The sequence below is a fragment of the Tachypleus tridentatus genome, chromosome 13, assembly GCF_004210375.1.
Source record: "Tachypleus tridentatus isolate NWPU-2018 chromosome 13, ASM421037v1, whole genome shotgun sequence".
In the NCBI taxonomy this organism is placed as follows: Eukaryota; Metazoa; Arthropoda; class Merostomata; order Xiphosura; family Limulidae; genus Tachypleus; species Tachypleus tridentatus.
This window is the reverse complement of record NC_134837.1, coordinates 232,061,618-232,089,112: the sequence shown is the minus strand read 5'-3', so window position 1 is coordinate 232,089,112 and position 27,495 is coordinate 232,061,618. Positions and strand designations below refer to the sequence as shown.

Genomic DNA, 27,495 nt, shown 5'->3' with positions numbered 1-27,495 from the left:
ATTCTGTCTTCTATTGCATGCTTGATGTTTTCGTATCTATTTTACCTTTTATTTTATTCGTTTTTACGGGAATTGTTTCGCTAAAAAAAACGATTTCTTTTTTCATACATGCGTTGGTCTGCTTTTGTACCGGATGTTTGGCGCAGATTGGTTAGTTATTTTGGGACAATAACTGCCAACTAACCAAAGAACAAGCAATGCTTAAGACGAATACTGGTTTTTGTGATTTTTTTTATTAACATAATATTTTTATGTATAGGTTTTCAGTATGAGGACTGCAGTATCCCTTCTGCTAGTGCACGGAAAGGTTGTAGTAATTACGAAACTAAAGTTGCAGTTTATGTAAAGATCCTATTGTGCTATGTTGAGATAAAAAAAAAACCACATTGATGGCTGTTACTAGTGGTAGTCTTATCGAAACTTCAATCATATAATAATTATAAAAATCAGGAAACGATCACACTTAGTTTTGTTTATTTTGTTTTGAATTTCGCACAAAGCTACTCGAGGGCTATCTGTGCTAGCCGTCCCTAATTTAGCAGTGTAAGACTAGAGGGAAGGCAGCTAGTCATCCCCACCCACCGCCAACTGTTGTGCTACTCTTTTACCAACAAATAATGGGATTGACCATCACATCATAACGCCCCCACGGCTAAAAGGGCGAGCATGTGTAGTGTGACGAGGATTCGAACCCACGGCCATCGGTTTACGAGTCGAGTGCCTCAACCACCTGGCTATGCTGGACCCACACTTAGCTTTATCAGCTAAGTTATCGATTAATGCTTTTTAACTAGTAATTTGGTATGGCCAGGTGGGTTAAGGCGTTCGACTCGTCATCTGAGGATTGCAGGTTTGAACCCCGTCGCACCAAACATACTCGCCCTTTCAGCCGTGGGGTCGTTATAATGTTATGGCCGATCCCACCATTCGTTGGTAAAAGAGTAGCCCAAGAGTTGGCGGTGGGTGGTGATGACTAGCTGCCTTCCCTCTAGTCTTAGACTGCTAAATTAGGGACGGCTAGCGCAGATAGCCTTCTTGTAGGTTTGCGCGAAATTCCAAAAAAAACAGACTAGTAATTCTTGGACAATGCTCATTTTCTTGGTATACTTGAAGATTCTATGGTTTCTCCATATGTAATAACGGGACTGTGTTTCTACTGAGTGTATATTTTTATTAGGTAGACTGTAGCGCTTTGTATTTCGCGGGTTGTTCAACGAAATGGTATTTTAAATATCTCTTCAATATATAATCAGAGCTTTACAATACTATACACTGTTACATTTTATAACAAAATCTGTGTAATGACTGAGTCACAAGTTATGGTTTGTTTGCTTTATTTAATTTCGCACAAAGCTACACGAGAGCTATCTGCGCCAGCTGTCCCTAATTTAGTAGGGTAAGATTAGAAGGAAGCTGCTCATCACCACTCACTGCCAAGTCTTGGGCTATTCTTTTACCAACGAATTATGAGCGAGCATGTTTGGTATGACAGGTATTCGAACCCGCGACCCTCGGATTACCTTCTGGCCTTTGCAATTGCTACTTCATTGTATTTATAACTTGATTATAAGTACAACCTTCCTACGTCTATTAAAACACTGTTTTATAAAAACAAAAAACAAACAACAAAGTAATTTTTTTTAAATGAAGTAAATATTGGGATGGCTAATATAAATCCTTCAAAAATAATGCAAACAAGATAGTAGGGATGGCATTTGCATCGCCCCAACATATCAGCAGAGGCAAGAATGAACATACAGAAACATATATAACTATTCAATTATGTTTGAGTTAATGTGCCCTATTTTTGACTACTAACACTATACTACACGGTGTACCTATGATACTGTGCAGGAATTATGCAAATGTCATATCTACATTTACTTAATTTTTGCAAATATTTTGTTTTTTATTGTAGTAACAGCATGAATATTAATCATGGCTTATGAGAACTTTGGCTGTATTCTGTTGAATATTTTTTTATCTAGAGATCCCTGATATGAAAAATGTGTTGAGTTTTAAAGCTCCTAGATGTCAGCACGTTACTGTAAGATTTATTTGTTTTAGAGGAAAACCACAGTAGAAAATGCGCCGTGTTCACCACACCCCTTTATATATAATTTATTCTGTATGTGTGCATGTTTCACATAAAATGTGGTTTAGAAAGTCAGTAAGTCTTTCTCATTCTAGCTGCTTCTGTTCCTTTATCGCCCTTTGGAGATAACACTTGATATGTTTATGGGAACTACAGATGTTATGCAAGAGCGTTACCAGTAATGTCCTTTAGTAGTAGGTAAGATGGTATTTTCAGGATATATAACCACCAATGCATAATGATAATAGCTAGTCATGCGGTTAACACTAAATGCTAGGGAGAAGTTCTACATTTCCCAATAAGTAAGAACTGTTAGATTTATAAGACATTACACATGACTTCAAGTGAATTGGTTGGTAAGAAGAACGTTTGTTGAATTATTGTGTCCAGTACAAATTGACTGGCTAGTGTCTAACACAAATAGACAAACTGAATACTGTGTCTTTGATAAATAATAACTTTCAGGTCAGTGTGGTAACTGTTATATAATTTTTTAACTGTTTCGTGATAGGAGATCTATGTAACCTGAGATATGGTAAGCAGATGTATAAGGGAAGTTTGGGTACAGTAGGTATCTTAGGTGGGTTGACATACAAATTAGTTAGGAATGAGGTAATTATCTTCTCCAAGGAATACATGAGGTGGACGTTTGGAAAGAAAATGTTTTGTATGGAAGTAATTGTTTTGTGAAGGACTAGACAGGACGAGGTAAGTTTGTAGACCTTATGTGGTAGACAGAGAATAAGACTGCATTTGAAAGAGAAGGATGTAAAACTGTTAAACCGAGTGAAAAGACCAGTAAATGTTTTTTTTTACGGTAGATAGAAGTTGAGAAGCTGTTAGCGTCATGGTTAACAAGAACGTCCAGAAAGGAAATAGAATTGTTTGTCTCGATTTCATGAATGAAGTGCAAAGAGGCATGCTGTGGCCTAAGATAGTCAATAAAGCGCTGGGTATGATTAATATGGTGGAAAATAAGTTAAATATCTTCAACGTACCTTCTATAGAGGCTTTAAGTTTAAAGGACACTTGCTAATCTAGTTCTCTTCATGGTGACAGAGAAAAGTATTGGTCAGCGTAGGACTCAATGAGGAGCCTTTAACAACATCATCTATTTACTCATATAGAGAAGAAGAGAATATTTGGTTGAGGGTTCAAGCATTGATTTGAAATCAGACTTAGAAAATCCATTAACAAGAATGTCTTTAGCAAAGATATTATAAAGTGCTATATTAATGGTTTAGTCCAGGGGAATATTTGTAAAAAAAAATATATTATTGAAGCTAGCCATCACATGATCTTTTAGGAGGGAGTTGACTGGTTTCTTGAGAAAATTGGAAAGAGTCCAGTATTGTAAATTTGTTCAGAGTAAAAGGTTTTAAGATGGATACAAGGACTTTGGCTACTTATAACTGTGAGCTCCTAAGGCGAGAAGTATAGGTCGGAGGGGGATGTCTGGTTTGTTAACGTTATAATATTCCAAGTCAGGAGCCTGTGTGATATAGTAATTTATATTTTGGCAGACCATATAATATTTCAGGTTAAGAGCCTGTGGGATATACTTTGTTATATTGTGTGGAATATAAATAACCTGCTATTTAAGAATATTGGAATGTATGAATAATTACTCTTGTTTCTGGAGTTGTTCACAGAATTTCCAATATTTTTTATGTGTAGAGCATATTGTCCGACTTTAGGGCCCCAGCATGGTCAGCTGGATGGATCAATTGACTTCGAATCCCCGTCCCACTAAATATGTTCGCCGTTTCAGCCGTGAGGACACTATAATTGTACGATCTATCCCATTGTTCATTGGTAAAAGAATAGTCCAACAGTTAGCGGTGGTTGTTGATAATTAGCTGTCTTCCCTCTAGTTTTTCACTCCTAAATTAGAGATGACTAGTGTAAGTATGAGCGAGTATAGCTTTGTACGAAATTTTAAATAAACAAACAAAATGACTTCAGTGTTTGGATTAATCCAAACCAGACAAGGGATAAGAAAAACAGAAGATTAATATCAGTTCTATTCTGCTTACTATAAAATGCAAAGACAGATTTGAAAGTTATTACCTTTTTGAACCAATTCATTGAGGATAGAAACATAATTCATCAATAATTTATGTTTTCAGATTGACTAAACGTAATTAAAATAAAATAAATACTTAACTTGCGCGTGTACTACATATACCAGGTGATCCAGAGGTCCATTTATAGGGAATAATTCTTTAATGGGAAACTAGTTAGTCACACACACACACATAGAATGAGGTTTTGGGGCTCTAATCTTTGAAGATATAATTGCATTTATTCAAGGCTATATTCTTCAGTACCTTTATTAATATCTAACATACATCCACAATGTCACTTAAATATTTTGCAGAATGTTTATAGCGATAATGAGAATGTACAATTATTTCTTTATATGCTTTCATACTGATTTATTTCTTGTTAATTATTTTCCGTTTTCTTTATTTCTTAGTCATGAAGCTGGAACGGAAATACTGGAAGTTATAAGTTATTTTTTTGGTAAATTGCACCCTTAATATGTTTCATACTATCTGTTTATAATCATTTTGTACTCTATTTTTGCATTCAAATTATTAAATGTATTCGCCCCTGTTGTCAGACAAGACTATAATGAGTCATTTAAAGGAAATTTGATAACTCATGTGACAACAACAACAAAACCAAAATAAATATTAAAAAAAAACAGCTTGTAGGGGTTGAGAAAATTTTTTATGTAATGGAACCAACAACGTTTCGATCTTCTTCAGTCATCAAGTGGGTTCTCTCGTCATCACACACAAAAAAGCAAAGTTTATAACAGAAGTATATTTTCCATGATGCACCACAGTACACCAAATATTTTGTAGATTTATTTACGTTGAGGATGTACTCACTTGGGCTTTAATTTAACAAATTGTTCCTTTTATAATACTCTGGCCTCAAAAAATACAAGTGGCAATGAATTGACAAGGAAACTGTGTTCATACAAATACCTGATTGATTTATTTTTAACCTGTGCAAACTTTAAAAACAGTGTGTTTACTTATTAATACCAGCGCCAACTAGTCGTCGACTTGATTACTTTCTTGTTTACATAATGTTTAAGTACCTGTCATAAAGTTGTAAAGCCCGTAAAGTTGTCTCATTTTACTTATTTTAGTTTGAAAAAGAACAACGCTTTTCCTTCGTATAATTAAACTGAACTGACCAGGCTATTCCATATGATTGAAGGAATCGACATTTGTGAATTAACACTTTCTTCACTTTGATCGGCGTGTTTGTTGAAAACAAATGCTGGACTGAAGTGTAGTACACATAAGTATAAATTCTTACTTTCTTGAAATTTAGCGACATCTTTATCCGATGTTACTTAGGTTCGTATCTTAAAAAGATGCTGTTTGTATTTTATGTCTAGACTTTTATTAATAACCGAAACGGTTTGGTTTGGTTTGAAACTTACATTTCCAACCACTCTACGCGTGTGTATTCCTAAACACTGCTCAAACTGATAGAATACTGCTGACCTAAGGAATAGAAATTAGACACCAGAGAAAATTATCTTTCAGCGCAATTGAAAAATCTTATGTTACTAAATGTTAATGATGAAAGTACGTATAAGCAGATATTTATAAAACGGATGGTACTTAAGTTGTTTTTCTTATCTGACCTACGTGTTTTGAAGACTCAATCACTTAGTGATCGAAAGTTACCATTGGAAATGGTCCCCCAGTGGCACAGCGGTATGTTTGCGGACTTACAACTGTAGAAACCGGATTTCAAAACCTGTGGTGAGCAAAGCACAAAGTGCCCATTGTGTAGCTTTGTGCTTAACTTCAAACAAACTTTAACTTTAAAGTTAAAATTGATTTAAATATCAAACGCGTATATTAAAATTTATAGCATATAATCGCTTATATCTGAGGTGTTAACAAATATAATTGATAACATCTTGAGACTTACAGATACATCTGATAATAAAGAGTGTATTATAATTACAACGACTTTTGATACGCAAGTAAGCAAATCACGTGACAATTACAACCGATATAAAGTTGCGGTGGAATATCATTTTAAATAACTACATATGGACATTTTATATTATGATTCCATTACAAATATAACGCTTTTAATTTACTTACCACTGAACCATCGAGGGGAAGGGGGCAGGCGTGACAAGAAACATATGCACTAAAGAAACGATAAAAGAATACAACAGTAGCTATAAGATATTATTATTTCTAGTTGAAAAACCTTTAGAAATTGACCATAAATGCAGTTGAAATTTTATAAAATGGACTTGCATAATTACAATGCAGATAACAGCGAATTAAATTAAATCACATGCACAATGAAATAACTTAATATATTGATTTAATTACAATGTAAATCGCTATTTTACAGTTGCTCATAAAGTATTAATTAGATACTTCTTACAGAAGTAATTTCCAATTCACATACATTCATATTTTGACAAATGGAAAGATTTTTTTTAATCTTCGGTCCTCCGATGATTCTGCGGTAAGCTTCAAAATTTATAATGTAAACTATCGTCGCTTCGTCCGTGCGGAGTACACACCACAAATAGCTATCTGTTTAACAGCATATAATGTGTTTTAAATTAGTTAAACTAAGCGAAACGGAAAAACTAATAACAATACATTCATATTTCAACTACAAATTGTTTTAAAGACATATAAGCAAAACACTGGGTACCGATTTACACCGTGCATTTGTAACTATTTAACATAATTCACCTAGCGGAAAATATAGGAACTACCTTTTTCTCGACACACTAATCGCTGGAGTCAATGATAACTCGTAAAACCAGTTTTAACGTACTACGATTGTCAGTACATTAAGTAGGGTGTTTGGAGATGTTTAAAAACGCTCTTGAGAGCTAGTAAAATTAGTACTGAACCCAACAAAGTTTTCAACACAGTCTCTATAATGCCAAATTTAGAGCTTCGAAAATAGTTCTCGAAACTGTTATTTTCTGAAAATATGTTTGTTTTATGTGAAGCTCTAACAATTTTTTCTGAGTAAGTTAATGCTACGTTATTTCAAAGTCTTTCAACAACAGGATGAGAAAGTCATCATGTTTCCCAATGGTTCATTTCTTCGTTTTTTTAGCAGTTTTACAACAACTTTGAATCGTAACTAAGTCGATAGGAAAGAAACTGCATTTGTATCTTGACATTTTACGGAAATTTGTCATTGTCAATCGTAGCGGTTGTTAGTTTCAGACAAGGGAGAACCAAAATTACCAGATGTCTTCTCAGGAAGATTACCGGTAAGTTGAAATGATTTGTCTTATAAATTGCATATGTAAATTAGAACAACCAAACAGTTATTTATTCAAATAACCTGAATATTTTACTGTTCCTGCTCGCTAACTTAATTGTAATATACCTCAGAACGGTTGATATGGGTATTACTTATTACTGATAAGCAAAGAACGACGTTTAGAACTTCCTAGGTCTTTTTAAGGTTATGCATAAAAGTGTTAATACCCTTACCAGTCGTTCTGAGATACATTTTTATTTCAAGTGGCTTCTCGTCATCAAGAACTTAGTTTTAGTGAACAATTAATAGGCCAGAAGATGGCGATATATATGCTTAATATATTATCGTAAATCTTTATTAAAATTATTTAAGAAAGGAATAATAAATAAAGTCATTCTAATTTTTTAAACTAATAATCATAGCAGATAGCTCGTTTACTACCTAAAAATAAACCTGGTAATAAGCAAGACAACCTAAGCATAGTTTTCTTGTTCTTATTTATAAATATTGGAATTAGTTGTTTAAGAAGGTGGATATCGATATTTTTGTCCTATACCCAACTACATTTCACAAAACCCTAGGATGTTTAGATTATCTTAAATTATAGTGAATTAAGAAAAATAAAGATACTTGTGTGTCACGCAAATATTTAAAAGCTTCCTAGTACAATGTACAATTTACTGAGTTAATTTGAGCTAATGAGTAATCAATGAATGAATCGATTCAGTGCAAGTTAGTGTTTTTCTTCTTTGTTTGTTTAAAGTAAAGCACAAAACTAACTGAATACTCGTGCTGTGCCCACCACCAGTATCCAGTTAGTGAGTTATAAAGCTAATGCATCTGTAACCTAGTTAGTCAGGATGTTAGTAAACATGTCATTTATCGATTAGTTAACATCATCAAAGTGTTAACGTTGTAGACGGTTTTAACTTAGAAGTAGCACAACCCCATAATCTAGAGCGTATTTGGACAACACTTGATTCATGTGGCTCATTTATTATTTAGATGAATTAATAATTTTACCGACAAATATGAATCTAAGATACATTCTAAATAACATACTTCGATTCAAAAACAAGAGATATATGTAACTCCTATTTTCCTCACTCAAATAAAGGACCTATTGAACTTGTACATATTTGTATCAGCATAAAATCTTCCAATGTGATGATGTTATTAGTAGAAGTAGTGTAGAAATACTGGTGAACCTGAAGGCCTTCGTAACCAAATTAAACATTTAGCTTTATAAATAAAAGCTTGTAACTCCGTGATAGGAAACTCACTTGAAGTAAGGATGTATTCTAAACACGGCTGGCATGAGTATTAAGACGTTAATTAAAATACAAAACAACGCTTCGACCTTCTTAGGTCAAATGTCCTCGAAGAACGTACTTACGTATATGGCGTTGCCACTTTAATCGACCTTCTTAGGTCAAATGACCTCGAAGAATGTACTTACCTATATGGCGTAGCCACTTTAAATCACCCTATTAAGTAGACTAGAACGTGCTCAGCGGGTTGCCTAAACATAATTGGGACTAGAGTGGTTGACTTCCTGACACCCTTCAGAGCCTGGATGTTATGTTTGAAACTGTATTCCTACCCAACTCGAAAGCTATCGTTACCAAACTTGACATATATGGTCAGGTATCACAGGTAGATGTTTTAACATTTTCACCCCTGTTCGTCATGTAGGTTAAAGTGCACCTTGGTTGAAGCTGTGTCTAATCTTCTCGCTCTCACGTCAACTCAAGAGTTAGCAGGACCAAATGTGCCACACGTACCCGGGTACAATGGATGGTTGTTCTTAGTGACTTTATTTTTTGAGTACTGAACCCTATCCACTTCGAGCTAATTATGGAAATAATTAGAGGTAATGGTGGCGCTTGATTGCTGCATTGAAGTCTCTGTATATCGTAAGACAGACCTTTTAATTTTGGAGTGAAGATGCATTATATTAGCGTATACTAATTATTATATCGTAATAAATCAAATACAGGACACTATAATTCCCCACACATTACATATTAACAACATAAAGGTTCTGTTATCTCTGCCTTGAGCATATACCGTAATTAGTCAGCTATCACCAAGAAACATAGGGGCCGCAATAGCTTGCGGATTCTTCAACAGGTATTTAAGTGAGTAGGTTGTTAGTCCACTGCACCGAGCCGTCCCTAATTTAGTAGTGTAAGATTAGAGGGAAGGAAGCTAGTCATCACTACCCACCGCCAACTTGTGGGCTACTCTTTTACCAACGAATAGTGGGATTGACCGTCACATTATACGCCCCCACGGCTAGGAGGGCGAGCATGTTTGGCGCGACGCGGGCGCGAACCCGCGATCCTTGGATTACGAGTCGCGCGCCTTACGCGCTAGGCCATACCATAATTATTCACAATATATTATTATACCTTTTTCATGAGTATGCAATCTAACTTTACAAGGTATTACTATAACACAAACTAGAACACGTATACTCATACTTAAACCATATGTCACTCTTGTCCAGAATATTGGCAAATGAAACTAATATGATAATATTAGCCCTTAGTGTACTTTTGTGCTTACTAACAAACAACAAATCATTGAACCTTAAAATTTCAATATTAAAATGTTTAAATTTGAAGTTAATCAGCAAACTCTTATGTTCTTAATAGCTAGTATTTTATTAGGCACAGCACAGTGACAGCTAAACTAAGACAACAAATGGAAAATAAACACAAAACTCCAAAGAGCCTAAATGAAACAGAACCTTAAATTGTTTACGTAAAACAAAATTTAAAAATTATAAACACTATAAATATAACAGCAAATATAACAAAATTTGTTTAAACTAAATCATAAAAGAAGAAAATTTGAAGTTAATATCAAACTATAAATAAATTTAGACTGGTCACAAAATTAGCGTGTCACAAAATGGCACATTTAAGCATGACAAAGTATAAAACTTAAACAATGTCAGCTAATTACTTGTAAACGTGTTATCTACACATTGAGTAGCTTTGCATTAATAAAACAACAACAACATTATTTTGAAATAAAAATAATTAACTTACGTTTTATATAGAGTTGCACTTTGCTTTACAACAAACGAGTTAAAAAACGGTAATGGTATGAATAATACATTCTTTGGCAACCAGTTTATAGGGCGCTTGAATTGATGTCAACTCAATGAAAACTATACCCTAGACAAATACCTCTATGAACTTCTTAAACTAGTTCTAGTTGTGTCTTGGCACATTAGTGTAAAATTTGAGATCCGAAAATGTACAGTTTTTGTTTATCTACAACAAAGATGGGTATACAGAAAGGTTTTAAATTGTAAGCAAGTTTATAGATTTTGTTTTAAGTTTTCTCTTACTGTTTTTGCTTTCTTTCAGGGAAATAACACGTTCCAAAGACCAGAAACCTGAAACAAATAAAGAATTAGGGGATGCAATAGGACCTTATGGGCCATGGCAAAGAAGAATTTTCTTGATTGCAAGTGTTCTCTTTATGCCTCATGTCTGGCATGTTCTGGCAATGTTATTTTTTGCTCCAAATATTGACTATTGGTGCAAACATCCTGAAAAATATTCAAATCTTACCAATGATCAATGGAAAACTTTAGCTATTCCATTAAATTCAAACAAGAACGATAGTCTCGTGTATAAGAAGTGTAAAGTGTATGAAAACTTCAATACCTCTCGTTCAGAAATTGGTTGCTCCTCATGGGAGTATGATCTCTCATTCTATAAATCGACGATTATTGATCAGGTGGCTGTTTTTTATTTACTTTACCAGTAGTTTACATACAAGTTTAATCAGTTGTAACTTATTCTTTTCTACAACAAAAAATATTAACCGAATTTCCAGAGTGATCAACTGGGACTTTTTCACCCTACTGAGTCGCAGTGTAATAGTGCTGAAATAGTTTAAATTATAATGATACACTGTAACATTTACTGAATAATGTGATTTTTAATGGAACACATTTTAAAATAACAGACAAACATCATGTGTTAAAAATTTATGTATATGCCAATGAATCAAAAAACGTTATTTTGAGCCTATTCAAAATAAATTTGTTGCTTCTTTGTTTTGTTTTTCGCAGTTGGGCAGGCCTAAAATCTAAACTTCTGCGACTGACTAATGATACTTTAGGTTAAGAAAACGTAGCAGAAGGACGAAATACTGCATAACGTGGTATTCTCCAAGTCTATTTTAAAGGATCTATGTATAAAAACAAACAAAGCTCATCATGTCTAGGTGGTTAAGGCATTCGACTCACAATATGAGGGTACCAGATCCCCGCCACACCAAACATGCTAACCATTTCAGCCGTGGGGGCGTTGTAATGTGATTGTCAATACCACTATTCGTTAGTAAACGAGTAGCCCAAGAGTTGGCGGTGGGTGGTGATGAATAGCTCTCTTCTTTCTAGTCTTAAGCTGCTAAATTAGGGACGGATAACGCAGATAGCCCGAGTGTAGTTTTAAGCGAAATTCCAAAAACAAACAACAAAAACAATAAGAAGAAGCCGTACATTTCAAACGTACATTATGGTACAGAAAAACTGGGACATTTTAATATTTTTACCGTGATATAAAATGCGACCAAAAACTTAGACGTTCCCCGTTTTATTGTGGCATCTATTGACTAATTATATTAAGGTAGAAATACAAGATTATTTGATATGAATGGGAATACAGAAATATTAAAAACAAAAATGTTGCTAAGGCTTATGAGTATGTGCCTTGGTAACTATGTAGATGTTGTTTCCCTTTAATTATTTTAATTTTTCTATCGCTTTTTACCTAATTGACTGGAACTTTAAAAATACATTTTCTTGTTAAAGTATTTGTTTGGTAGAACAAAAGAAATTCTTATTTTTTTCCTGGATATCTTGAAGTTAAAATTTTGTTGCAACAATGCTTTACAGCTTTGTAAATTAAGTTTTAACAGCTGATAAAGGTAGAATAAAGTCGTGAGTCTATTTTACAGTTGTTTTGGTTTTTGAATTTGGCTGACGTTTTATGTTAGCTTCTTTTTTAATGCGTGTGCATTTTTTCTGTTAGTGGAACCTCGTTTGCTATAATGGTTGGCTGGTGTCCTTGAGCACATCTGTGTATATGGCTGGATTTCTGAGTTCTGTTTTCATTTCAGGCCAATTATCTGACAGGTACTGTGAAATGTTTTATTTTTTTTTTTATGACTATCAAGCACAACAGTTATTGTATGCTGTTGTGCAACACAACTGCAAGATAGATATTGTTTAAATGTTTGGCCAGCTTTGTTGTTTTCAATAACAATCGATTGTGTGCAATGGAAATATACTATATAAGGATAAACAGCCAGTAATTGGTTATTTCTATCTCATTTGCTGATCTTGAAATGTCTGTTTCATTGTATAAATGTATTCGGTCTTATGATTATGAATATATATATATATGCTCACAACCGCAACGTCTGATTTAACAAGCTTCGAATGTTTGCTTGTTTTAGAGCAAAGTCAAGTCTATTTATCTGCTTTGTCTACTTTGGATAATCAAATCCCAGACTTTAGCGTTGTAACTCCATAAACTTACTGTTATCATACTATGTAATAATTTCGAATGATAAAAGGGTCAATATTAAACTACATATTGTGAATAACATTCTACAATAATGTATAAAGACAAAAAAGTTTAGTGGTACTCGCACCGGAATATAATTATAAAGTTCCATTTCTTTGGCTATTTGTATCATAAAAACAGCTATTTGTTGGAATTGTAGCTTAAAGCTTGTAATTAGTTTTTAACCAGAAATCCTTGTTTCATTTTGGGTCAGAGGACATTCTTTCTTAACCATAAACTTCGTATACTGATGAGGGCGCTGCTGCGGATTGGCTTAAGTAGTAGTTTGTTACTCTTCTAAACTTTGTTATGTAAATTTTTGCGTTTCTACGGAAAACGTTCAAAACTATTCTCTTTAGAATTGCACCAAGCTTGATCTAATGGTATTCCGCTATATTTCGCTGAACAAGTTGGACACTTTGGTTGTTAATCAAAAAAAAAAAAATGCAGAAGTGTTAAATATGGCTGCACATTCCACACTTTCTGTAGCACGCCATTAAAGTATGCATGTACAGACTGCTGAAAGAAAGTGAGGTAATTCACGTGTAGATGAGATCTCTACGATAGATAAATCTCTACAAAATGTTTTAAAATTAAAGTTCCTGGATTATTTGTATTCTTTTTTTACAACTTTGTTTCTAGTTTTTATTATTGCAAGTGTAATTGAAAGAATAAGGTAACTCAAGTTGATTTAAGTAACGATAAAAAATTTCAGATATGAGATTGTTGAGTATTTATCAATGTACACACTCTAGATATTCTCGTGTAAAACTTGGTGTTTACAGTAAAGTATTTTTACCGTAATATAACTCATAACTTTTTCTTTACTGATACAATTAATGTTTAATTAGGTACATTATATACAATGCTTAAGTAAAATTAGTATATTTGATTTTAAATAACTTACGTATATGATATCCATGTGTGGAGATTTAATAACACAACTAGTCCTAGTTGTGCAAGTTTTTCTGTTACTTTTCTAATCAATATTTTATTATTTTTTCAGGTTTGGTCGGCGACCTATTATTCTTCTGGGAATAGCTTTATTCTTCTTCTCAGCTTTGGCGTGTGCTTTTTCTACATCGTTTGCCATGTTTACCACACTTCGATACTTTGTTGCATTTGGGGCTTCTGGAGCAGTCACAACAGCTTTTGTTTTACGTATGTTTTAGTACTGAAAATAATAAATTTGTTTATATAAATATATTTCTATTCAAGGCATAAGAAGTATGTAACTTAACATTATTTACCTTATTACAAAAACAAGGATTTTGTTTTGTGTTAGTAGTTAAGCACAAAGTTATTCAAGGGCTATCAGTGCTGTGCATCAAATTCAACAAAACTTGCATAAATATTTAAAGTGAAAAAGATACTCAGCGATTAATGTTGTATAATATACAATTAAAATTTTATTTAAAATAATTAATCAGCAATCGTAAAAAAGACACCACATGTTTGGACTTCGGTTAAGTCATCCTCAGAAATGTGTAAAACAGTGCAATCCAAAAACTGGTGAGAATTTAGGCTAAAATATATTATCTAATTTCACTCGTGGGAATAAAATATAACCATAGGCGGTTAGAAATTTTTATTTCTCTTCATTCTACTATGTGATTTATTATTTAAATGGTGTTCGATTTTATGTATTTTAGATTATATTGAGTGGAAAGTGATATTGTTCTGGATTGTGAATGTGCTTGGTGTGAGATGTGGAAGTGAGTAAAGACCTTAACTGAACTCTTTCTTCACTGCAGAAGAACGGAGAAGTTTTAATGTGAAAAACAACTGTTTCGCAGCACACAAAAGCTATAGTAACATGACTACCAGATTACATATTAAAAAAAATAAAAATCACGCCATCAATTTACTTTCTAGTTTTCTAACTTCCATCCTTATTTAAGATGAGGACCGGTTAGGATAGGTGGTTAGGGCATTCGACTACTAATACGAGGGTTGCAGGTTTGAATCCCCGTCACACCAAACATACTCGCCCTTTCAGCCGCGTTGGGGTTATAATTTTACGGTCAATCCCACTACTTGTTGGTAAGAGTAGCCCAAGATGCAGTGGGTGGTGATGACTAGCTGCCTTTCCTCTAGTCTTGCACTGCTAAGTTAGGGACGGCTAGCGCAGATAGCCCTTGATGAAATTATTCATACCGTGCTACATTACCGTGCTACATTATTTTTGTGGTTTTTCTAATATTTCTATAGCCGTTTTATTATTCGGATGAGCCAAAACAACAGTTTTTGTTTTCATACTGTATAACATGGCCTGTATAAGTTGCATGTTCAGCTAATCTAGAGTTTTCACATTTGCTTTTAACATCTCTTGTTCGTCTACTCTATATTAAACAAACTATAGGAAATTTAAAATTTAAACACAATATTCACATTCAACTTTATAAATAACCTTTTTTCTATTAGATTGGTTTAATCATTCGAATTATTTAGCAGTCGACTACTTTATTTAGTGGTTTAAAAGTGTGAATGAGATATTTGCAAGTCTAAGATAATTTTCAGTTCACCTTAAAGTTCTTTAGCTGTGGTTTCTCTTCTAGGATTTTTTTCTTCTTATGTGTGTTCTTACTATCGTGTCTGTGTTTTACAGTTATGGAAGTGATCGGTGCACAGTACCGTACAGTGCTTGGAGTCTCGTTTCAGTTTGGCTGGGCTGTGGGATACGTACTTCTGCCTGCTTTAGCTTGGTTTGTGCGAGACTGGTCAAGCTTGCAGCTCACATTGACTGTACCATGGATATTGCTGTGTACTTTCTGGTGGTACATATTAACTTTCATTTCAGTAATATATTTTATAGTGAGTTAAAATCAATTGCTGTAAGAAAAAATATGATCATATGTATAATATATTACACAAAATGAAAGGTATGCTTAGATTAAAACAGCTATGAGAACTCGACACTTAACTTAGTCATGGTAACACGCATGATCTATAAAAAATTAACTAAAAACCATTCATAATCACGTTGTCTAGCGAAAACGTGTCTAATATTGAAGAAACTTAAAATCAACGTGAATTTTACGGGTCTCTACCTAAGAAATGTCATTAAAACAAAAGATTGATAATAGATTTCTATGTATACTCATGAATTATTTATTTCCGTGTTCGTTTGTTCTTAACACTTTTTTTTACCCTCAGGCTTCTCCCAGAATCCCCTCGCTGGTTAATAACGCATGGGAAAGTCGAACGGGCTGAGAAAGAGATCGAAACGGCTCTGAGAATCAATCGTAAGGATGTCAGAAATGTAGGAAGAATAGTGAAAGAGTTGATGTCTAGAGAGAAATGTGTAAGTTATGTGTAAGTCAACTTACATGAGTTCAGCAGCAAGAGAGTTAAAACGACAAGGAAATAAACAATGCAATAGGACAGATGGAAAAACAGCCAGATAATGAACCAGTGACATAAAATCAAAGCTATACTGTGAATATATTTCTATCTTATATCATGTATAAAGATACTTGTATATTGCCCCTCGGTGTGGATTTCTGTACATGGTGAGGGGACCTCCCAGGGAAGGTTCTGTTCTGTCTGGTCACCTACTCTGGGATCTAAACATCCACCCACGTGTTTGCCGTGCGTGGCGACCCGTGAAAGGGAGGAGAGGATCCTGGTGGTTGAGGGGTCCAACCCTAACACACCACTTTGGCCTTGAATTCCTGTAGACGGGCGGCCCCCCTTGGGTCAATCGGCTGGTCCACTTGTGCTAGAGTCAACCAAATACCAGTGTTGGAAGTACTCAACGGGTGTTGTGGACATTGTGCCTGATGCTGGTGTTTGGGTATAGTGCTTACAAAACCCTGGCGTTGCTATATTGTCCTTGCATGACATTGTAGTGCGTCCCCTAGTAGGGCTCCATGGTGGATAAGGTCAGTGGGTACCGAAATTTTTCTTTTTTTCCTATGGATCCTCCTTCAAAAAATTTAAATAAAATAGCGAAAACACAGTCAAAAGGTAAACGACCACGTCTTGAAGACTCTGAGCAGCAATCTTCGACATCTGTAACACACGTACCTCATTTTCTTATATTACATTCTCTTTCAGAAAAACCTTTAGAGCAAATGCCCCCTTTTTTATTCAAAAGGGACTAGAGGGTCTTGTTGACTCTCCAAAGTCAGTAAAGAAGCTTCGATCTGGAGACATATTAGTTGAAACATCCACAACCCAACACAGTGAACTCCTCTTGAATTCAACGGCAATTGGAGATAAACCTATTGAGGTTACCCCTCATGCTACCTTGAATTCATCACGAGAAGTTATTGTTGAAAGGGATTTGAAAAACGTCCCCGAGTCAGAGATTCTCGCTGGTCTCTCCACTCAAGGAGTTTCTGCAGTGAGGCGCATCTCCACTCGCAAAGATGGAGTTACACTGCCAACAAATACCCTCATTTTGACATTTACATCATCACGTGCACCTGCCACCATCAAGGCAGGTTATCTAATTTGCAGGGTACGGCCATACATTCCAAACCCTCTCCGATGTTTCCAATGTCGGAGATTCGGCCACTCAAAGACATCTTGTCGTGGTTCCCTGACATGTGCTCGTTGTGGAGGCAAGGACCACGATGCCTATGAATGTGACATGGCCCCACATTGCGTCAACTGCAATGGTTCTCACCCTTCCAACTTTCGTTCTTGCCCAAAATGGTTGGAGGAAAAAGAGGTGCAACGTTTGAAAACGACTCATAACATTAGTTATCCTGAGGCTCGGACATTGCTGCCCACCACTCCATCTCGGACATATGCTGCTGCACTTCGTTCCACAACTACAGTGGGAGTGCAGACAGATCTCTCTGTGCCTCCAAGAAAATCATTTTCAAAACAAATGAAAAGCCTTTTGACCTCCATGGTTAAAAAAGGTTGATGAATCGACTTCCACACCCATCTCTGTTCCTCTCATACATTCCAACAAACCTCAAGATCCACATCCTTCAGTTTCAAATACAAGCATTTCTTCTGATACATCTTTTTCTCCCACCCCAAGATGCAAAACAATCATTCGTTCGCGTCCTCAATCACTGGAATCCCCTTCCAATAACAAAGACCTGCCCAATCGTCTCAGGGCAGGATCCATGGAGGTTGATAGACCTCCTCCGACTAAGGATAGTAAGGTAAAAAAGGCGTGGTCGTAAACAGAAGGGTTCTCCAGCCACTTCGCCTACCCGTCATTAAAAATGGCCACCTTGGTACAATGGAACTGTCGAGGTTTACGTTCTAATCTGGATGATATCAAAACACTGATTGCTTCCCACCATCCTGTATGTCTTTCCTTACAAGAAAAATTTCTAAAACCTGCTGATACAGTCACCATTCGGCAGTTTTCTCTGTACAGAAATGACAGGCTGTGTGATAGACGAGTACATGGTGGGGTGGCACTACTGGTTGATTAGCGTGTGCCCACCCTGTCTTTGTCACTCAACACACCCTTGGAGGTCGTAGCCATCCGTGCTTCCTTGGGTTATACCATCACTGTTTTCTCTATCTGTCGCCTGGAGAGACATATGATGAATCAGACCTTGATGTTTTCATTCATCAATTGCCGTCTCCCGTTTTAATCCTGGAGGACTTTAATGGACATCATCCCCTCTGGGGAAGTGCTATTATTGATGGGAGAGGTCGCTCTGTAGAGTGTATACTCTGATCACAACCTTTCTCTTTTCAGTACTGGTTCTTTCACTTATTTTCATGCACGTAGTCAATCCTATACCGCTATTGATCTCTTAGTTTGCTCCCCTCCATTATTCTCCCATTTTTCATGAAGGGTTGACAATAATCCGCTAGGCAGTGATTATTTTCCTATGCTTTTGAGAGAGGGTGGCATCGAGTGCCCCGGTGGAAGCTGAATCAGGCAGACTGGTCCACTTTCACTGCTCTCGTAGAACTTTATCCTGCCATCGTGAATCAACCATTAATAGACGACTGTGTGGCAGCGGTAACTGGCTGTATTATACAAGCAGTTGCTCAGTGTTTTCTTAAAACCTCGACACGTTTCCCACAATACCCTCGTCCGTGGTGGAATCCTGCTTGCCACTTAGCACGGAAGGCTCAAAAACGGGCCTGAGATACTTTTCGTAGATATCCCACGCTTTCGAACCGCGTCGCTATCCAACGGGCCCGTGCACATGCTAGGTGGGTAAGACGTCAAAGCCAGAAGGAATCTTGGATTAAGTTCACAACTAGCATATCTCCCACCACCAGTTCCAAGGTTCAAGATTCGAAAGATCAGTGAGCACTGCAATTCTGTTTCCCTCTTGATCTTACTCTCTGATGGTCAGGAAGTGGCTGATGTCCGGAGCATCGCTGATACTCTATGTGAAAGCGTTTGCCGGGTATCTAGCACTTTTGCTTGTTTTTTCACCTTCTTGGCCATCAAGACTCGGGTAGAGCGTTCACCTCTTTTCTTTCGAACTGATTGTCTCTTTAACTATAATTGTCCCTTTACACTGGTAGAACTGAAAATGGCCGATCGATCTGGCAGTACATTTGTTGGACCTGATTATGTACACTATGACATGCTGCACCATCTATCTCCTGTTTCTCTTGATGTCTTTCTAATTGTCTTTAACCGGATCTGGCAGGAGAATGTTTTTCCTGATGCCTGGCGCCAGGCTATTATTTTACCTTTCTCTAAGGCAGAGAAAGATCCCAAGGTTCCTTCAAACTACCGTCCAATTGCTTTGACGAGCTGTCTCTGTAAGACCTAAGAAAGGATGGTTAATGCTAGTCTTGTTTGGTTCCTCAAATCAAACCTCCTCTCGCCCACCCAGTGTGGGTTCCGACGCAGCACTCCACCACAGACCACCTAATTCGACTTGAAACATCAATCAGAGAAGCCTTTCTCAAACGCTAACATCTTGTATCAATATTCTTTTACATTGAAAAGGCTTATGACACAACATGGAGGTATGGCATTTTGTGAGATCTCCACACATATGGGTTACGTGACCATTTACCCATGTTTGTTAAAAAAATTTTAATGGACAGAAGATTCCAAATTCGTGTGGGTTCCGCACTTTCCCGTTCTTTTGTACAGGAACTTGGAGTCCCTAAGAGTTGTGTTTGAGTGTCACACTTTTCAGTATAAAGATAAATGCCATCACTGACCAACTCCCTCTCAATGTTGCGAATGGGCTGTATGTCGACGACTTTCACATCTCGTGTCAGTCGTCGAACATGAGATATACTGAGCGGCAACTACAAACTGCTCTCAATCGTGTACTGAAGTGGACTATGGCGAACGGTTTTGATTTTTCTCTCTCTAAATCCGTTTGCATGCACTTTTGCCGCTAACGAGGTATTCACCCTTATCCTGAACTTCAAATCTGAGACCAAGATCTTGGGGCTTATCTTTGACTGTAAGCTGACCTTTATACCACACTTAAAGCAGCTACGGGTCAAATGCACAAGAGCACTGAACATCCTCCGTGTCCTCTCTACTGCCAGTTGGGGAGCAGATCGATGTTCTATGTTAAAGGTATATCGTGCTTTTATTCGATCAGAACTCGACTATGGATCAATGGTCTATGGCTCTGCCAGACCCTCGGCCTTAAAGATGCTGGACCCCATTCATCACCAAGGACTTCGACTCTGCACTGGGGCTTTCCGCACCTCTCCAGTTCAAAGCTTATACGTTGAATCTCGTGAACCTTCTTTGCACCTTCGCCGTTTGCAACTATCTTTACTATATTCTTTGAAACTTCGTTCCTTACCAAAGCATCCCACCTGGGGATGTGTTTTCATTCCTCAGTGGGCCGCACTTTTTCAAAACAGACGATCTGCCATTGCTCCTTTTGGCCTTCGCATCCAGGCGCAATTCGATGAATTGGGTGTGTTCTTGGATAACATTGCAGAAATCACAGGTGAGCTCATCCCACCATGGCTTATTACAGCCCCAAAATGTGACCTTTCTTTCAGTCATCTGAAAAAGGCAAATACTCCAGATTGGAAGTACCGTCTTTTATTTAATGAACATCTTTCAAACAATCATTCCGTTCCAATTTATACAGATGGTTCTTGGATAACAACACAGGTCATCCCACCATGGCTTATTACAGTTGACCTTCAGTCTGAAAAGGCAAATACTCCAGATTGGCCGTCTTTTATTTAATGAATCATTCCGTTCCAATTTATACAGATGGTTCCAACTCAGGTTATTCAGTGGGCTCTGCTATGGTTTGCTGTGGTTCGGTGGTTGCGCGCAGAATCCCCTCTACAACTTCTGTGTTCACTGCTGAACTGTATGTCATATCTCTTGCCCTGGATCATATTGAAGCTGAGCTGTACTCCGACTGCACTATTTATACTGACTCGCTTAGTTCTATACTGGCCCTGGAATCGCTACACGTTGGCTCATACCCTGTTCTCACTGATATTCAAAACTGACTGGCCCATTTCTCATTAACTGCCACTTCTATCCAGTTTTTCTGGATACCAGGCCATGTTGGTATTCGCGGGAACAAGCTTGCAGACACGGCAGCTAAATCTATCTGCTCAGGCACTATCACCACTGTGTCTATTCCGTACATGGACTATGGTCTTGTATTCAAGGCTTGGCTCCGTGCCAGCTGGCAGTCCACTTGGAGAGAGCGACGCAACAACAAACTTTTCCAAATAAAACCCTATATTGGGCTTTGGCCATCCAGCTTCCGTAAGGTTTGGAAGCAGGAAGTTGTTCTAACTAGACTACGCATTGGTCACAGTTTTTTAACTCAACGTTTTCTTTTATATGGAACTGTTGCACCAGTGTGTAGTTTGTGTAACACTCAAATCACTGTAAGCCACATTTTACTTTCTTGCCATCGTTACGACTCTCAAGGACGGCACTATTTTAAACATGTTTTCCCAGGGTTTATCTGTAACATTGGACAGTGTTATTGGTGATGGTGACACTGTACACCTTGATAAAGTTTTAGGTTTTTAATGGCCATTAATCTTTTTAATCTCATTTAAGTGTTTGATATTTATTCATTACTCCTTTTTAATTGTGGTTCCCTTTTCACAGTTTCATTCTCTCTAGTTCAATTTGAAATTGGAAAATGGCCAAAACATTAAATAACTCGACACCGGGACTGGAAAGGCCAACTTCAGGTGACTAACGCTGCTGTTTGAACTATCCATTTGAACTACCCGTTAGTTGTCCTGGCGAGTTGTTATTCCAGTTTCGCTGCATGTCTTTTATTACTTTACCCTTTGGTACTGGCCATTATGACACACAACCCGGAACCAGGACTAGAAAGACCAACTTCAGGTGACTGACAGTGGTTCTGGTACTTGCCTGTTAGTCTTTCTGGCGGGTTATGATCATTACCATTCTGCTACAGGAAGTCCTTTACAACTTTGTAGACTGGATGTCAACATTGATTTTAAGCCATTTTCTGTTTTAATTGCTGTTTTGTTTTTACCTTCGTTTACTTTTACAAATTTTACTCCATTTTCTTTACTTTTACCTTTTTACTGGACATTTGGCTACTCATTATTACGATTTTGCTACGTCTTTTAAAACTTCTACTTTACATTTTGATAATGGTTATTATGACACAACCCGGAACCAGGACTGGAAAGGCCAACTTCAGGTGACTGTCAGAGGTTCTTGAACTTACCTGTTAGTCTTCCTGGCAGGTTATGATCATTACCATTTTGCTAGAGTAAGTACTTTACAACTTCTTTTACTCTGCTTTCTCTCTTAACATTGTAAACTAGGTGTTAACATTGGTTTTATGCTTTTTCTGTTTTTCAATGATGTTTCGTTTTACCTTCATTTCCTTTTCTGTATTTTACTACATTTAATTTGTTTTTACCTTTTTACCGGACGTTAAGCTTATAGCCTAGCTGCTTTGTGTCATAAAACACTAAATCAATCAATCACTTGTATATTGTTATTTTAATTATGCTGCACGAAAACATCCCCACGTTCAGCTATACCATGACATGACACGTGCGGATATTCCTATAACAAGATACGTATGTTGTACCATAAAATATGTTTACAGGTTGTATTTCGTTTGTTACTTGATTTACTGAATTAGATGCTTAATATTTTTACAATCTGAGTATCTGAAATAATGCAACACGAAAATCATGCATTGTGACGAACATGTAGTTACTTTAGCTGAGACGTTTCATCATCCTGATATTGGATGAGAATGTATCGTTTATTAAATTATTCAGTAATGTCAATACTTTATTAATGGCTTCAGAAGTTTTCTTCACAAATGTTATGCATCATTAATATTTCAATTATTCTAATTGACTGTATTAATAAAAGAAATGGTATTTTCCCTTAACTTAAATTTGTTTAATCAAAAATGAAACGGTATATACAAGGAATCCAATATTATTATGATAAAGTAATAAAAGAATGCAGTGTGTAGAAAGTTAGTAAACAAACCATAATAAATTAAGAAGTCTTGATACTGGAGAAACTAGTTTTGACGTATTTGTGACTTTTACTACATTTTGTTTTGACTATTTGCTGAGGTTTTTTATTAACCAAATAAACTTTACTAGGTAAAGTAATTAACTGTTAACGTGGTAGACGTTCGGCAATAATAAAAATCTGATAAATATTATTAGGTGATTATGCCAAATTAATTTCGAGAAACTGTTTTACATAACGATGTCAGATGTATTTAGTGAAACATTGTTAGGTGATTATGCCAAGTTAGTAAACTATTGTTAGGCAACAGTGCCATACCAATATGGCAAAATGTCGAGACAGTGTAGAATTACACACTTCATCTAATTAGCTATCGCTCATTATCAAAATTAAGTTCACTTGTAGAGCTGAACTCAAAACCAGAAGTGAAACATAATTAACAAATGTTATGCCCCCCCAGTAACACGGCGTAATGTCTACGGAATAATAACACCAAAATTCGCGTTTCGATACCCGTTATGGGCAGAGCGCAGATAGTCGATTGTACAGCGTTGTGCTTCTCTATAAGAGAAACGTCAAGCACTATTCAGACTTAGTTCCTATCATGTGTAATGTTTCTTGTAATGAATGGGTGTTTTTTTTTTCTTATTTCAAGGAAGAGAAGACCCGCCACGCCACTTTCTTTGATTTACTAAAGACACCTAACATGAGGAAGAAAACTCTGAACAGTTTCTTTGCTTGGTGAGTTGTTCTCTTAACTTGAACACAGTTATTAAAGATTACCAACTTTCTCAAGGTTTCACCATGTTGTTCATGAAGATTCATAACATAAAATAGCGTTTTAAAAACTACTGAGTATCGTATTAATGTTATTGGATGAACACTGGATGTCGAAAGCGTAATTGACATTTGCTTTATTTTATTCTTTAATTTCAACCTTAATTTCATAATTACGTTCTTGGTTACTTTATTTTGTTTCTTGACTCTCAAAATGTTTCTAATAACTCGTTTTCGTGTTACTTTTTCACCATCTCAGTAATTCTTGATATCTTTCTTCGTGTCGCTTTTAAATCCAAACATTTTATTTACTGAAAATCAATACAAACATAATATCTTTGCCTCACACGTTAAAGAAGTTCCAACAGATGTTGTAGTTGTATTAAGTATAAATAAATGTCGTGAGAACTAACAGTACAAGAAAAATTAATTAAGGTAATGCTTTGTAATACAAGTTTCTTGTTATCATTATTTCCTTTTCATAGTAAGTTTCCCTCGGTGTGGATTCCAGTACGTGTTAAGGGGACCTCCCAGGAAAAGTTCTGTTCTTACACTTTACCTCCGCTTGCATCTAAACATCCACTCCCGTGTTTTCCGTGCGTGGTGATCCGTGAAGGGGAGAAGAGGATCCTGGGGGTTGAGAGGTCCAACCCTAACACATCATTTTGGCCTTGAATTCCTTGGATCAATCGGCTGGTCCGCTTGGGCTAGGATCAACCAAATACTAGTATTGGATGTTTTCAACAGATGTTGTGGACATTGTATCTGATGCTGGTGTTAGGGTATAATGCTCACGAATCCCTAGTGTTGCTGCAGTTTCCTTGTTTGGTATTGTAGTGCGTCCCCTCGTAGGGATCCATAGGGGGCACCAAAATATTCCTCTTCATATTATGGATCCTCCAAATAAAAACTTAAATAAAATAGTGAAAAAACAGCCCATCTGTAACACCTGTTATACCTCATTTTCTTATACTACATTCTCTTTCAGACAAACCTTTGGAGCAGATGTCTCCCTTTTTCATTCAGAACGGACTGGAGGGACTTGCTGGCTCTCCAAAGTCAGTAAAGAAACTTTGATCTGGTGACATATTGGTGGAAACATCCGTTTCTCAACGCAGTGAAATCCTCTTGCATTCAAAGGCGATTGGGGATATACCTATTCATGTTACGCCTCATGCTACTTTGAATTCACCACGAAGGAGTTATTGCTGAGAGGAATTTGAAGAACAATCCCGAGTCAGATTCTCGCTGGTTTTTCCACCCAAGGAGTTTCGGCAGTGAGGCGTATCTTCACTCGCAAGTATGGAATTATGGTGCCGAATAATGTCCTCATTCTACCATTTACATCACCACGTCTACCTTCCACAATCAAGGCAGGTTATCTTAATTGGGTACGGACATACATTCCAAACCCTTTTAGATGTTTCTAGTGTCAGCTCTTCGGCACTCATACGTCATGTCGTCATTTCTTGACGTGTGCTCGGTGCCATGGCTAGGACCATGATGCCTGTGAGTGTGAAACTGACCCTCTTTGCATCAATTGTAATGGTTCTAACCCGTCATACTTTCGTTCTTTCCCTAAATAGTTGGAAGAAAAAGAGGTTGAAAGTCTAAAGACGATTCAAAATATTACATACTTTGAGGCTCCAAAGTTGCTGTCCACCACTTCATCTCGAAGGTGTGCTGCTGCACTTCTTTCCACTACTACAGAGGTTATGCAGACAGATCTCTCTGTGCCTCCAAAAGAATTATTCTCAAACCAATTTAAAAGTTTTTTTACCTTCATGGTAAAAAAAGTTGACGAATCAACTTCAACACCCATCTCTGCTCCTAATGTACATTCCAGCAAATCTAAAGTCCACTTCTTTTGGTCCCAAGTATGGGCATTTCCTCACGTACATCTTCTTCCACTCCAAGATGCAAAACGCTCATTCGTTCGCGTTCTCAGTCGCTGGTGTTCTTTTCCAACACCAAAGACCTGAAAAATCGACCCAGGGCAGGATCCATGGAGTTTGATAGACCTCCCTCGAATAAAGACAGTAAAGAAAAAATACGTGGTCGTAAGCTAAAGGGTTCTCCACCCAATTCGCCTACACATAAATAAAAATAGCTACCTTGATACAATGGAACTGTCGAGGTTTATGTTCTAATCTGATGACATCAAAAACACTGATTGCTTCTTGCCATCCTATATGTCTTTCCTTACAGGAAACACTTCTGAAACCTGCTGATACAGCAATCTTTCGGCGGTGTTCTTTGTACAGAAATGACAGGCTGTGTGATGGGCGAGTGCATGGAGGGGTGGCACTGTTGGTTGATCAGCATGTGCCCACCCTGTATTTGCCACTCGACACACCCTTCAAGGCCATAGCCATCCGTGTTTCCTTGGGTTATATCATCACTGTTTTCTCTACCTGTCGCCTGGAGAGACATATGATGAATTAGACCTTGATGTTTTCATTCAACAGTTGCCGTCTCCCGTTTTATTCCTGGAGGACTTTAATGGACATTATCCCCTCTGAGGAAGTGCTGATATTGATAGGAGGGGTCGTTCTGTTGAGTGTATACTCTGATCATAATCTTTCTCTTTTCAATACTGGTTCTTATACTTAGTTTCATGCACCTAGTTAGTCCTTTACTGCTATTGATCTCTCAATTTGCTCCCTTTCATTATTCTTCCATTTTTCATGGAGGGTTGACAATAATCCACGATGCAGTGGTCACTTTCCTATAATTTTGAGAGAGACGGACCGTGGTCGATGCCACCCGAACCGTGTGCTCCAGTGAAACCTGGATCAAACAAACTGGCTCTCTTTCACTGCTCTCGCAGAACTTGATCCTGCTATCGTCTATAACCATCAATAGACGACTGTGTAGCAACAGTAACGTTTTTACAAGCAGCTGCTTAATGCATTCCTAAAACCTCGACACGTTTTCCACGATATCCTCGTTCGTGGTGGAATCCTGCCTGCGACATGACATGGAAGGCTCAATAACTGGCCTGGGATGCTTTTCGTAGGTATCCCACACTCTTGCACTGCATCGCTTTCCAGCAGGCCCGTGCACAGGCTCAGTGGGTAAGACGTCAAAGCCAGAAGGTCTCTTGGATTGAGTTCACAACCAGCATATGTTCAACCATTAGTTCCGAAGTCATATGGGACAAGATTCGAAAGATCAGCAGGCAATATAATTCTGTCCTCCTCTCAATCTTGCTCTCTGACTAAGAAGTAGTTGATACCCGGAGCATCACCAATTCTCTAGGTGAAATCTCTTGCCGTGTATGTAGTACTTCTGCTTCTTCCTCCACCTTCTTAGCCTTCAAGACTCGGGTACAACGATCATCTCTT

General features: G+C 37.0%; 1 protein-coding gene across 3 annotated transcripts in view; it reads left to right on the top strand.

Moving 5' to 3' along the window:
* Positions 1-2,572: 2,572 nt before the first annotated feature.
* LOC143239254 (organic cation transporter protein-like) overlaps positions 2,573-27,495 on the top strand; it is a 32,400-nt gene continuing 7,477 nt past the window's right edge. The window contains exons 1-8 of one of the 3 annotated variants that reach the window (XM_076480167.1): positions 2,573-2,803; positions 7,232-7,391; positions 10,768-11,143; positions 12,445-12,548; positions 13,988-14,142; positions 15,590-15,758; positions 16,138-16,285; positions 24,027-24,112. In XM_076480167.1, coding sequence (XP_076336282.1) covers positions 7,369-7,391; positions 10,768-11,143; positions 12,445-12,548; positions 13,988-14,142; positions 15,590-15,758; positions 16,138-16,285; positions 24,027-24,112 — 1,061 coding nt within the window. In that variant the 5' untranslated portion in view covers positions 2,573-2,803; positions 7,232-7,368. Of the gene's footprint in view, positions 2,804-6,921; positions 7,392-10,767; positions 11,144-12,444; positions 12,549-13,987; positions 14,143-15,589; positions 15,759-16,137; positions 16,286-24,026; positions 24,113-27,495 lie in introns of those variants that run through there. The other 2 variants (XR_013021080.1, XM_076480166.1) reach the window with 2 other exon arrangements.